The sequence below is a fragment of the Miniopterus schreibersii genome (genome assembly GCF_964146895.1).
Source record: "Miniopterus schreibersii genome assembly, chromosome: 6".
Classification (NCBI taxonomy): domain Eukaryota; kingdom Metazoa; phylum Chordata; class Mammalia; order Chiroptera; family Miniopteridae; genus Miniopterus; species Miniopterus schreibersii.
The window spans coordinates 22,748,055-22,762,210 of NC_138107.1; the positions used below are offsets into that span (position 1 = coordinate 22,748,055).

A 14,156-nucleotide genomic window follows, 5' to 3' on the forward strand; every position below is an offset into this window, starting at 1 on the left:
CTCTATGGAAAGCATTTACTTGGCCCCCGTGGTACCAATTACAGTAAACAAATTTGTTTTCAAATTAGATAAAAGAGCCCAGAGCGGGTGCTCTGTGGGGTAGAGGGAGTGCTTGATGATGTTTTGAAACTGTGTCTCTGTGACAGAGATGATGCCTCATTCTCTCTCTTCCTCCAGCATCCAGCTTAGAGTGGAAAGGCTTCCTTTGGTTGCCACTGAGGCTGGAAACTCAGAATTCCCGATTCCCAGTATGCTTTGCATTTGCCAGAACTCTGGGACTGATGGTACATTATTATGTTAGCCCCTGCATTAGGTGGCCAGACAGCCACTGTCAGTACAAAACAGGGACTTTCAAAACAACTCAACTGCAGAAAGAGGCCGGAACTCACTAGCTCATGATTGTATGTCCATTTCAGTTGGGAGTCAAGGCAATATGAAAGGTGGGAAACCATAGAAATCAGATTTCAGGGCTTTCTTCAAAGGGCAACTCATCTTAGTGATATACTGCTGTGTGTCACTGGGGTCTGTGTAGGAAGATGCTGCTGTTGATGTTTTAAGTTTCCATGCCAGCCATGAGTCACTACCTGCATCTCTATTCACTCCCTCTTCCTGGTGTAACAGACAGCCTGCAACCTACAATGGCATTTTGTCTAAAGTACATATGGTAGTTATTACATTGAAAATGTACACTAAGCATATGTCTACAACCCTAATTGTGCCTTCCAACACTTCTACACGGCTGCTTCGACCCAGTCCATTCCCCTCACTGTTCTTTGGCCCAAACTTCCATTCCAGCACCCCTCCTCTACAATGGAAATATTGTTGCTTTTAATTGTTTTTGTTCTTTTAATACTGCCAGGTAGCTGAAAGGAAAATTTTGAAGTGGAAAGATCTCTTACTGATCCAAATAAATTTTTCTCTAATTGGTAAAACTGGCTCAAGAGTCACTATCCCTACATCTGGTTATTCTCTACCAGTTGCTGATTTTTTTTTTCAAAAGCCTTTATCTATTAAACAGAAGTCCCTGACCTCTTCTTCTCTCTTTCTCATTAAGAACTTGTATTCCATTAGCCTTTAATGTGGTTTCAAATCTGGTTTCTCTCTCTTTCGCCTCCAACATCATGAATTTTCCACACTCTACCAATGGTTCTCTATCACACCCAGGCATTGAAAGTGTCTAGACAGCTTTGTGAAATTATGAATGTCCAGTACTTTACCCCCACTTATCCCTTGACCTATTAAATCAAAACCTATAGGGGTAAGTCCTAGGAATGTTCCATTTTTAATGCTGCATAGTAAAATACTGACATGCAACCACAATCAAATATACTTTTCTAGCTTAAAAAAAGTATAGCTTCTATTGCATGTTTATCTTCTACAAGATATTTTATGTTTTGTCTCATTTAATCCTCACATTGAGCCAATAAAATTTATTATCATCGTTTAATATAATGGAAAACTCGGGTACAGAAGACTTGTTTTGTTAAAGGTTTTTTTTCTAATCCTCATTATGCCTTTATGGGTTTATTTAAAGTGACAAAACGCATGGAAAATTCATATTTACAATGGCCTAATATATTGTATTGTAAAGCAACCTAAAGGTGTTTATGAATAAAAGTAATGTGGCCCTAATTGATTGGGTATAATTAAATCCCAGTAGAAAAAATGATGTTGCATCTCATACTTACTTTTGATAATAAAATGAATTAAAGTTAACAGTTATAAGGAGAGACAGCAATGAATGTGTATCCCACTGCCCAGTATTTTCCTCAAAAGGGAGAGAGCATTGCTATCACCTTTCCCCAAAGAGAGAGACTTTCTCACCTTTAACTTTCTTTCACTTTTTTCTTCTTGGCCTCTACCTACAATTCAGTTGACATAAATAAGAGAGAAAAGTAAAGAGAGCTAATATATATTAAGCACTTATCATATGTCAGCAGTTTTCCTTTGTGGTACATTATTATCTCTGAATTAGGCTGCTGCTGCTGAGTTGCCCAGTTCCATACACTCTCCAAGCTTCAGGCTTGATTTCTAGGTCATGGTACATGTAGGCAGCTGTGGGGTGACCCACTTCTAGACATGGCTAAGGTTCTGCAACCCATTTCTACTTTTTTTTGAAAAAATATCTTTATTGATTTCAGAGAAAGGAAAGGAGAGGGAGAGAGAGAGATAGAAACATCAATGATGAGAGAGTCATTGATCGAGCCCACAACCCGGGCATGTGCCCTGACCAGGAATTGAACCCCGATCGCCTGGATCCCAGGTCAAAGCTCAACCCCTGAGCCACGCCCAGCCGGGCTGCAACCGATTTCTAGACTCAGGCTAAAGACATCACCACTATTGGGAATATGCCATTTTTATGGGAGAGAGTTTTAAAAATGCAATAAAATTGTTCTTAAGCTTTTGCTTGAACATAACATATATCATTGCTGATCACATTTTTGATAACTCAAGGCAAGTTCAAGCCTGATGTCAGTAGGGCAGTAAACATACTACTCCCACAAAAATTGGTGCTTTAGGTCATATGGCATCAGGCGGTGGGTATATAATCGTTACAGTGAAAGAAGAGTGAATCCTTGTGCAAAATCATACAATCAATCTTAATTCCCCTTCTCCATATGAGAACCATGAGACCCAGAGGCTGAATTAGCTTGTCCAAGGCTAATGAATGACAAAGCTAAGATCCTGGTGGAGTTCTTTCTGATTCTAAAGACAGGTTGAGAAGGGGGGAGGACGTTGTGGTTCTCTCCTCTATTAGTCTTTCATCTTTCATGCCAAAGCTATTCTAAAACATCATGTTTCCTCAAGAACCTGACTTATCTTTAACTCTGCATATTCAATATCAAATAAAATTCTATATAATATTTATTAATGACATAATTTATTGAGCACTTATTTGGTGCCAAACATCGTTCCAAAATCTCTTTTTATATTGTCATTTGTATTTCATTTTTAACATTTTCTGGTAGGCATTACCCCATTTTAAAGATAAGGGAACAGTCTCAGTGAGTGGCCTAAAATGCCAGAGCTGGAGTGAGGCAGAGCCAGTTTTAATCCATTTTTGATTCACATGCCTGTACCATTCTGCTGTCCAACAAAAGCCTCTCTGTTTTAAATATATCCTTACACTTGCTCTGTTCTCTGCCCCAGCGTCCACTACCTATTTTTGTTTTCATCTTCTCACACCTAAACTGCTACTGTAGCTTCTAGTTCGAGCTCCCCACTGAACCAGCCTGTCTACCATGACTAGGCTAATTCTCGAGCTGCGCCTTCATCAAGTTATTTCTGTGTGCAAAAGATAGCTCTCGCTCCCCTTGGATCCTGCTTTCCTCCTTCTCACATCTCAGCTCCTTCACCTGATTTCCAAGGACACCCAGAATATCAGCCTTATTTCCCACCATTCCTCAAATGTGTCCCTTTTCCCTAGTTGTCCCTCATTTATTCCCACCTCACTTTACTCACATTAGGCCCCTTACCCGAAGCTCAATTGAGAACTTCATGAGAGCAGGGTCATGTATTATCCTACAAATATACCCCATGTTGGTTGTCATAGTGCTACCTTTGAGGTGGGAAGTAATTACTTAACTGGAACATCTGTATTTGGGTCCAAGTAGGGTGGTTTCTGCCGCATGGTCCTGGAGACATTTATAGGTGACTAGGTATAAATGATCCATGAACTCCTTCTAGTTCTGCTAGAATAGGTCACCAAAGTAGAGGGAAAATTCTAAGTTCACAATATCCCGTGAGGACAAGTTAAGACATTGAAGAATGGAAGATTAACTGGCAGCAAACGAAGAATTAATGTTGCATCACGCCAGCCTCCCCAAGGGGCAATAGGAGTAGCATTTGTGAAGTTAGCAATCTCCCAAACCACAGGGTGAAAAATTTGACTCCCAGGAACAGAGAACAAGAAAAATTGTAGTCAGGTTCTTGTGAATATGTGTGCTTAGTAAAGGAAAGTGTTACAGATTAATGCCTACATGTATCGTATTTTCTGACTTTCTATTGATTAAGGTGAGAATCCTCAATAAATATCTTATGCTCACCCAAAATATATAAATATTTGTCTATCAACCACATATACCCCTGTTTCCTAAGATTTTTTTAATGGATTCCCAGATATATTACCTGGAGAAAATAAATTTAGGTAAAGCATGCCCCTCTATCAGAGTAAAAAAATATATAAACTAAACAAAACAAGAAACTAGAAAACTCTTGCAGCAAGAAAATGTATGTAACTTATTTTGTTTAATGTAGAATTTTAAAAATCATTTACTTATGGGATCTTTTATTTGTCTAACACTTAAAAGAATTCTATAGAACCAGTATTTTATGGGACACAGTTTAGAAAATTTTGCCTCTTTTAACAAACTTTGAATTTACTGTGTCCATTTAGATATCTCCTAATCCAATGATGAAGATGCTTACTCTTTGCCCATCAGTAAACAAACGAGACTCTTAGAATTAATGACCAGGAAAAATAGTCTCTTAACACATTTTTTGTGTGTGTGTGGATTGGGAAACTATGTGCATTGCTGCCGAGACACTGAATTTATATTTTAAGAAATGGTGATAATATGTGAAAAGTATGTAATTGATGTGACAACCATTGATGCCAAAGATGAGAAAGGCCAGTAAATAATATATATTACACAGTGTATGTCACTATACAGTTCCAGATGTGCTATTTCAAGTGTGAAAGTTGTTAATATGTACTTTTCGGCCATTAGATAATTGCATGGGCAAGGCATTGCAGTAGCCGTATTATGCTGTAAATTAGATAGATGTGGTGTCAATTCTCAAGAAGGTTGCTTTGTAAGGAGAATTAACTACATATATCATACTTTCATGTTCAGCTTTTTTCCTGAATATTTGCAAATTTACGTACAAGAAAGAGAGTTTCTGAAGTGTCTTATCATTCCAAGTGACTATGAAGGCTTTCCAAAATGTATCCCTTTATTTTATTTCTCTCTCCTTTCCCTGGTGTTTTTAATCACCCTTGAAAAAACTGTGTAAGCCAGCCAGGTTAAAGTCTTACACATTTCCAAAAGGGTAGACAATAGTAAATCATTCCATTCCAAATGGAGACATCAGAAAGCTATCTAGACAATTAATGTTATTGTCACATATGCTTTTTCGGAAAAATTCTATATGTTAAAAAACCTTCATATATGAAAACATAAACTTATGAAATTGATAAAATATGGTGTAAAATATTTCAATTTTTATCTTACATCTATCTTATTCCCAGCTCTCCAAGTGCTTGCAAAATATAATTCAAGGTAAAAATGACTTCAGTTTTGGGAATACATTTTTTTTCTATTAAACTCATTCCAGACATAGGCAGTTTTAAACAGTGGGGTTATTTTTATTTAATACTCAGGTTGTACCAATGTAGACACAGATTACAGTAACCAAAGATATAGCCAAGTCTGTTTTTAAACAGTAACACTGATCTTTTGTGAATTATTCTTTGTTTGCCCTTTGCCTGATGAATACTCTGGAAAGATTTACATATGGTCCTAACTCTACATCTGTAAGAGGAGAAAATGCTCATTTTGACATCATAGTGTAAGATGACCCACCTTAAAGAGTGCAGCATTCATGTCTTATATTTCTGTTAAATCTCAAAGTTAAAGTGGCTTAGTTGTTTGATTACATTGAAAATGATGAACATATTTCAGAGGTGTGTGCAAGTTGAAATATCCTGCAAGTGTATGTGAGGCATTTCAGATGCTTAATTAGCTTTTATGTCACCTCTTCTACTGTGAATTTCAGCAACAGAAACATATATAATCATGAACATTTGCAATCAGATACCACTATTAAGTGTTTCTTGTTGTGCAACACTATTAAATACGACCTGTTCCTATTATTTTTCAAGTGCAGTTTCTAATCTAGTTGTCTGCCACATTGAAAAAAGCTAAACGTATTTTACTTTTTGTGTGTGGTTTCTAGGCGATATTTTATATATCATTGGTAGGAGGAGAATGTGCTGCGGATCACATCTCCACTTCTTATCAACTCTGTGATCTTGGACAAAACAACTCTTCTGAGTCTCAGATTCTTTATTAACTTGAGCTAATAATTCCTCCTATTTGGCTAGTTCTAAAATTAAACAGTGTTTGTCAAGGTGTCTTGTAAAGCATTAACCACCATATATATAGAAGTAAAGCACTGTGTGTGTTATATGAGTATGTACATGCATCTCTCTCTTCCATTTTATGGACATATATACAAATATCTGTACAAGTGTATAATTGTACAAATATACATATATACAAATATATATTTTTCCAGCAGCATCAGCATCACCCACTTCATCCCAGCCCTACTGAATCAAAATTGGCATTTTAAAATAAACAAAATTCATATTATAATTAGAAATCATTGTGTTATGTGGTATACTTACAGTATGATTCCTACCCCCCCCCCCCTTCTCCATCTCCCTCTCTCTCCACAACACACACATACATGAAGCAACCAGAGAGCTAGGCAGTGATACCAAACAAGAAAGGAGATTTATCATTTTCAGTCCATAAAAGACTAATCTAGAAAAATATTTTCTATTTTAACTAGAACTGACCATCAGTCCTAGTAGAAAGGTAGAAGGTATTATTGAATGGCTCATTCCTGGAATGGCAATGACTATTTGTCAAGAATGAGGCAGAATGGATCATTACAATGAAATTTTGAATTAGATAATCTAAGAAATGCCTGCCAATTTTGTAACTCTACTATGAAGATACACTTGTGTATTTATAGATATATACTCTAACCGGAATTCTTCTATTCCTACTTTCTATCAATATCTTTAGATCTGTTTTGTATGAGCCTAAAGCTATAGGTGACAGGTGTTGTTTTTTTAAATTCAAAGATTTAAAATGATTTCCTTCTAAAACCATAATACTTTATTGATCTAATCTAGTGTTAGTTTTATCAGAAATAGCATAATTTGCATCCCCATTGCTATTCAGTGACTATTTCTTTATTTGCAGCAACTATTAAGGAGAAGGTAGAACATTTGGGAGATTGTGTTAGTGCAGTTATATATATGCTTATATATAATCACCAAACAAATCTACTAGACATGTGACCAACACTGTCATTCAGCCAAGAGTCAAGAGCAGTTGCCAGGCTTGCCAATAGATGCTCCTAGACTTAGGACGGGGTTATGTCCCAACAAACCCACCATAAAGTGAAAGTATCATAAATTGGAAATGCATTTAATACACCTAACCTACCAAACATCATAGCTTAGCCCCGCCTACCTTAAGTGTGCTCAGAGCACTGGGCAAAACAACCTCGCTGCCACTGCCCAGGTCAGGAGCATATCATACTGCGTGTTGCTGGGCCAGGAAAAGATCAAAATTCAGAGTTCAGTTTCTACTAAACACGTATCACTTTTGCACATTCGTAAAGTCAAAACATTTTAAGGCAAACCATCATAAGCCAGGACCCTCTGGACAGTCCTTTACTAACCCTGAGCATTTTGGCTCTGGTCAAAAGGTCAAGACAAATGATCGGGAGGGCATACTTATTCATTCATGGGTTTTGGTTTTTGTTAACATATAGAAAGCTGTACATACTTGATGTGCGCAGCTTGATGAGTTTGAAGATAAGCATGCACAATGAAACCGTCACCGTAATCTAGACCGCAACCATATTTATCACCTCCGAAAGTTTCCTCCCATCCTCTTTATTTACTGTGTGTGTGTGATAAGAACACTGAACATGAGATCTGCCCTCTCAGCCAGTTTTTAAGGGTACAGTTAGTTCAGTATTGCTAACAACAGGCGCTACAGTGTCCAGTCCACCCCCAGGACTTCATCTTGCACAACTGAAACTTTGTGCTTCCATGCCTTCAGCCATAGTATAGAAAACAAACCTAAGACATGGTTTTATCTCCTTCAAAGCTTGTGAACTAAATAAATGAACATGCCTGACTGATGCCGATCATGATTGTTTAGGGCAACCGTATGATCTAGTTGGGTTTAGTTTTACAACATACGTTTTAGAAGCAATGGTATTATATCATTCTTTGTGCTTATATCTTGGTTTATCATAATACTAATGTATCATATTTTTCAAATTTAAAGATGCTTATATATTTTTCTTTCTTTCCAATACCAATGCTTCTGAGATCCATTTTAGAAGGGGGCTTTCAGACAGCAATGATCAAGAGTCCATGATATATAAATTTTCACTCCTGATTATTAGATGAAATAATTCAAAACTCATTTTCTATTTGGGAATGTGTGTACCTTCAGATAAGATAATATTGACCAAATTAGAAATTTCATATATTAAGGCTAATAAATAGCACCAACCCTTGGATATGCAAGGAGGTCATCCTTGAATTTTCATTCTCACCAAGATATTGCCATGGTATTCATTCTTTTATTTAACCATGAAAAGAAAGAAAAAAATTAACAATGTCACTTGATGCAACAATAATTCAAAAACCAGCTACAATATATAATTTTAAATTATCCCATGAAAATTTTTATTTTATCAAATATTTCTAAGCAGACCCTTCTAGGTTATGTTTTAATTAAAATTTTAATTGAAGGTTTACAAATTTGCAGTTTATGATATGTCTAATTTCTGCTTCAAGTATTCTGACATTTATTTTTAAGTCATTATTTTATATGTGATCCACCACATTGTTTACATTGCACTTGCCATTTCATATAAGTTGTACAAAGTAGAGTTTTAGTCTCCATCAGCCACTCCTGCACAAGGATTTTGGAAGAAAAGAATAGAAATAATCACATCTCTGTAGCTCATTTGGGGAGAATACTATTTAAATTTGTTCTTAATGTACGGCTGAAATTAATCTTGATTTCCCGTCAAATGTACAGGGATTTTACAGTATAGTTCAGAATAGTGTTTAATTCCTCTTGGGAGTAAGTTAAGATAAACAAGTCACTGACAGTGTTTATCTATAAATATAGCAGATGGTGTGGGACTGAGGTTGGTTATTAACTCTGCCGACTTTAATTTCATGGTTATAAAACACTGTAAACCTCACTGTTTATAAAAGGCCAGGGAAGAATCTCCAATGGGCTTCAGTAGCCAAGAAACCCTCTGTAACATTAATCTCCCTAACTGATATTCGGTACCCTCCTAGGGTGCAATATTGAAGATTGTGGAGTGATTGCTAGACACTTTAAAATTTTCACTGGGATCATTAGCTAGCATTTCTGTCATTGATCTATTATAAGCTTGTTAATGAGTTCCATGTGAGTGAAATTTAGTGAATGAGATGATTCTTTCTAAACTTTGCTAGGTGAATGTTTAATAATTACTTTAGGCAGTTATACACCTAAAGGATAGTCTAATTTGTCAAAATAATACCTTTTTTCTTATGCAAAGGTAAATCATGATACCAAACTAGACCAAATGTACTTAGAGAATTTCAAAAAAAACAACAACACTGTAGCATCATTTGAATAATCAATGTACATTATATACATTAACCTTTAGGCCATGAATCTGTCTGAAATGTCACAAAATGGCACTGAATTAAAAAGAAGCAACATAATTTATCCTTCACATTCAAAATTGGTTTCAATATAATATTTTATTATAATCACTTATTTCACTAAAAATCTGTATACAAAATTTGAATAAAATTAATTCTTCCAGAAAGTACCACCATTATAAAAGTGATATGATTTGAAATAGCTCAATTTCTCCATTTCAACTTTACAGTGAATAACAATATTTTAAACCCACAAAAGTGAAAAAATTTTTACAAGCTCTATATTACTTTAAATTCAAAAAAGGTTGATTTTTTTAATTTCTAAGCAGGTCAGACTTCTATAAATATTACATGATAACCCAATATGTGAATTAGGGATTAAAAAAGTCTTGAACTAAAAATATCTTAACTGTATTAGAGTTTATACTCCTTGAGAATGAGTTTTCTAATTACAAAGTCCTCAGTTACTTTTCTGTCACTTATATTGTTCTGCTTCTCCTGGATCCATCCTGAGAATTTGGGTACTAATCTAAAATAGGCTGTGTCCTGGGCTTTCTACCAATTGTCCCTAAGGTAGACCTCCAACCTTGGTTTCCAAGGAGCTGGCCTCTGAACAGCAACAGCCCTGGGTAGAGAAAGAACTAAATGGAACTGTTGGTATATTTTCTCATCTCCCCTCCTGTTCTGAGCCTACTGTCACTAGGTGTCATGTGACATATTGTCCTGCTACTTGATACACTCATTTCTGCAAAAAAACCATCTACTCATACTTGGACTTCCAGGTCTCAGAATGCATGAAGAATTATAACAGATGACAGCAAAGCCTCCCTCAAGTGAGGGCTTTATCTTGCGTTGTTGTTGTTTTTTAATGCCTCAAAACTCACCTGGATCAACATCATCAAAGAACTTGGTTATTGGGTTATTGGTGTGCTTGGCAATACTGATGTTCAGTTGATTCAAAACTAGGGGTCATTTCACTTCAAAATTATTCATAAAAGTCACCTAAAATAGCTCTATCAATTTATTTTAAGGATTGCATCTTTTCCTCTTGTGTTTTGCAAAGTGAGGTGAAAATGTGTTTTGCAAAACATGTCATGAAGATTAGGGTCACAGAGTGGCCAAAAGGACCCCTTAAGTGAGTCAAAGATAGGTAATAATAGAAACTGTGAAGGGGTTAAAAAAGGGAAACAGAATGGGGGAATAAGTAGAGCTGGATATTGAAATTCTGACTAGAGAGGTGAACAGAGTGATTAGTTTCAGGACTCTCCTTGGATCTTAGGGAAATGAGATACCATTAAAAGCACATTGAAATAATCTCTCACGTAAACAAGGAATCTTTTTCAATATCCCAATGGCAGCCTAAAGTTACCGTCTTTTCACCCCTAGTCTGTATATATAACTATCTTATGAAATGTACTCTTTTTTCTAATCATGCTTTGAAAAAAAGTTTTTATAAGGAAATTATCTGATTAAAAGGTGAAAAAAAAGCTGGTACAATTTAAGAAAAATGTACCCCTTATCTATTATATTTTATTAAAATAGTATCAGAGAAATAAATTGCTCCCTTATAATATAAAGCAAATTACAACCCATGGGATAAAAATAATGCATTAACTCTAAAGGCTTTAATCGCATTTTCATTATTTTCTTTCAGATTATTCGGTTCTGTCTAATGTCAAAGGCATTGCGCTGCATAAAAGAAAACATGCAAAGGAAATAACTCTAAGTGGGTTTCATTCCCCCTTCAACGGTCAGTTAAGAATCAAACCTCTGTACTATTTTTTATTATTTATTCTCTAGAAATCCAGTAATTTTTTTTTAATCTTTTGTTTCCAGGAGAAGTAATTTATGGTGTCATGGGCATGACGGTCACCTGTGGAATCCTTCTCTTGGTTATGTTCAAGCTGAGGTAACTGGATACAGTTCAGAAGGGAAGGGCTGGAGCTGAGTCAGCCCTGTTAAAGCACAGTTCACAATGGCACAGCTCACACAGGGCCTGAGAATGAAAGCTTCTCCGTTAAGACCTACTAAATCAACTTTTAATGTGGGCTGGGTCCATGAAAACGTTACTCTCAGTCATCATACGTAGGGGAAATGTGATCATAAGGGAATTTTTTACATTGCATTTTACAAGCACATACGTATTGTTCCCCCAATTAAAGTGTTATCAATCTTTTCCTTGGTTTTCTTACAGAATCCAAATTGAACGTTGCTGCCTTCCCTCTTCAACTCGCTTGCAGGATTAATCAGCTTACATAATGGACCTGCTGTGTACTTTATACAGCTTATATTTACCTAAAGATGTCCTCTTCATTCTAATTTTTTAGATGCTAATGAATTTTATTCATGTTTAATATACAATCATTAAGGCTTGTGTAATTGAAGGCATCACAGGGTATCATTAGAAAGACATGACTTCTGCCTGACATTAATTCTCTCTTTCCAAATCCTTTTTCGAAGCTGCTTTCATGGCTCAAATGCAGTAATGCCCCAGCAGGCATGTGAGATGGCAGGTTAGAGACACAGCAATCTCTAGATTTCTCAATGTCTAGGGCTTAAAAATCTTCCACTTATTTACCATTCACAAGTAGATATAAAGTGGTATGCAGTTGATTACTTCAATTTAAAAAAATAACCTCATATTTAAAAATCAGTGATGTTGATTTGCTAACTCATTATATCTATGGGTATCTTTGTATATAATTTGAATACCATAAATTTTAATGAAGAAATATATATATATGTGCATATACATTGTATATGTTATACAAACACAAAATACATGTAGCAGTAAGGTTAGGCCGAGAGAGCAGCAGAGGCAATGGACGTCTCCCAGAGGGAGACAGAGTGAGCACTGCCAGGCACCTGTAGACTGCTCCTCCAGAAACCTCGACTTCACATCCTTGAAAAAACAGGCAGATAAAATGAAAGACTGAAGTGGGGAGGAATGTGGCAATACCAAGGGGCAGGCACATGAAGAGTGTATGCTTTTCCTACGGACATTCAATAATATTTATTTTTAATAGCAATGCCAGCTAAACATATCCGCTTGTTTAATCCAACTTCTCTAAACACTTAATTCGATGCTTACCAATACTAGTACCAAAACAAACTGCTTTTCTCCAAGGCCTTAAAAGTCATATTTGTATGAGAAGCTATTTCTTAAATTCCAAGGTAGGTTTAAAGGCTAAATAATTAGTCAGTTTCAAGGGGAAAAATAGCATTTGGAATTTATTCAACTTTCCTTTATTTACTTTAAAATATTCAAGAGCACTGTTCAGTTCCTGGGCCTGCCTAGATAGCCCGTCAAAGACATATTGTTTCAGAGAAGCACAAATGGTTTTCTAGCAAAAAAATTCATTTTCAGTGTTGTCAATCTTTATTTTTTTAGCCTCACATATAATGTATCAAGTGCATATCTGCCACACAGGCCCGTGGGATTTTACAGATTACTGTTGTTCTGTTGTTCCACAGGTAAATAAGGTGATGGCCATTTAAAACTCCTGTGTATCAGCTGTAAACTTACCTCTTTCCTTCCCTGCATAAAGAGGCATATCCCTTTACTGGATGCCAATGGGAGTGTTACAGACAAAAATCTTAATTTACTCTACTATGTATTTTAAAGCAAATCATTCATATTGTTAAGTATGTTACATTTAGTTACAAATTGTTTTTCATATAATTTAAAATTGATCCTTACCTGTAATCTGAAAGGTCCACACCCAGGGTTAAGTCAATGATAGAAGTAGAAGCCACCACAGAAAGAAAGAATAAAGCAAAGCAAAAGCATTGCTAACCGCCAAACCTGTGTCGCCCCACAGTTGGAGATAAATAAGCCCTTCTCCAGGAAAGAAGGCTGAATGCCACTCACCTGGTAGTCAGGTCTAATCCACCTGAACAGCTTTCTCGGGGAAAGATGAAAGCTTTTGCATTTGTTTCATGCTGAATTAAAGCAGCCCTAAATCATCAAAGAAATTTGCAGAGAAACCAATAATTTAAAACACAAATACTTGAGAAAACAAAGGACTCCTTTTCCTTTTGAAAATGATTACTTGGAAATCATAGTTAAATGCATGCTATCTCTTAGAAAGACCATAGAATATTCTACTGTAGGGTCTTCACATTCAGAAGTTGATTAATTGTCCCATCCAGGCACAGAATTCATCCAAAAATATAAGCACACATACGTTTGTAAAATCCTTAAAATGGTATATTGTTAACTTTTAGTTCTACTTTTTTTTTATATAGGACCTTCAGAATATCAAGTCAAACCAGAGATCCTTCACCAATCCAAATACCGGGAGGGAGGACTCATGGTCCATTAAGAGTCTCGGATCATTAACAACCACTTCCTCTCAAGCAAGTCTTTCTAGCCAGTCAACAGACCATCCTGTTCATCATCAATAAAGAAAATGTTAAGAAGGATTTAATGATATCGTATCATTAAGTATAATAATGTAAGGTATAATAATATGGTATGTGTTCAATTTATTTTTTCTTAAGAAAATATTTAAGTATAAATATACAGTGGTATCTTTTATGACACTAATACAGAATTACAGAATTGCCCTTGAAGACAAAAAGTGTTTTCCTAAGTTACAGCCTGCATGATTTATTTCATGATAAATTTGAATCCATAAAATGGTAATTAGTTGCATCATAATATGAC

The 14,156-nt window shown here is 35.8% G+C and overlaps 1 protein-coding gene across 1 annotated transcript in view; it reads left to right on the forward strand.

The window, feature by feature from the left end:
• Positions 1-13,829, forward strand: part of GFRAL (GDNF family receptor alpha like) — a gene marked incomplete at both ends in the record, with an annotated part of 48,018 nt that extends 34,189 nt beyond the window's left edge. Inside the window, 3 exons of the mRNA XM_081140615.1 lie at positions 11,142-11,237; positions 11,324-11,396; positions 13,736-13,829. Of these exons, the coding sequence (XP_080996741.1) occupies positions 11,142-11,237; positions 11,324-11,396; positions 13,736-13,829 (263 nt within the window). The remainder of the gene's footprint in view (positions 1-11,141; positions 11,238-11,323; positions 11,397-13,735) is intronic.
• Between the last annotated feature and the right edge of the window lie 327 nt (positions 13,830-14,156).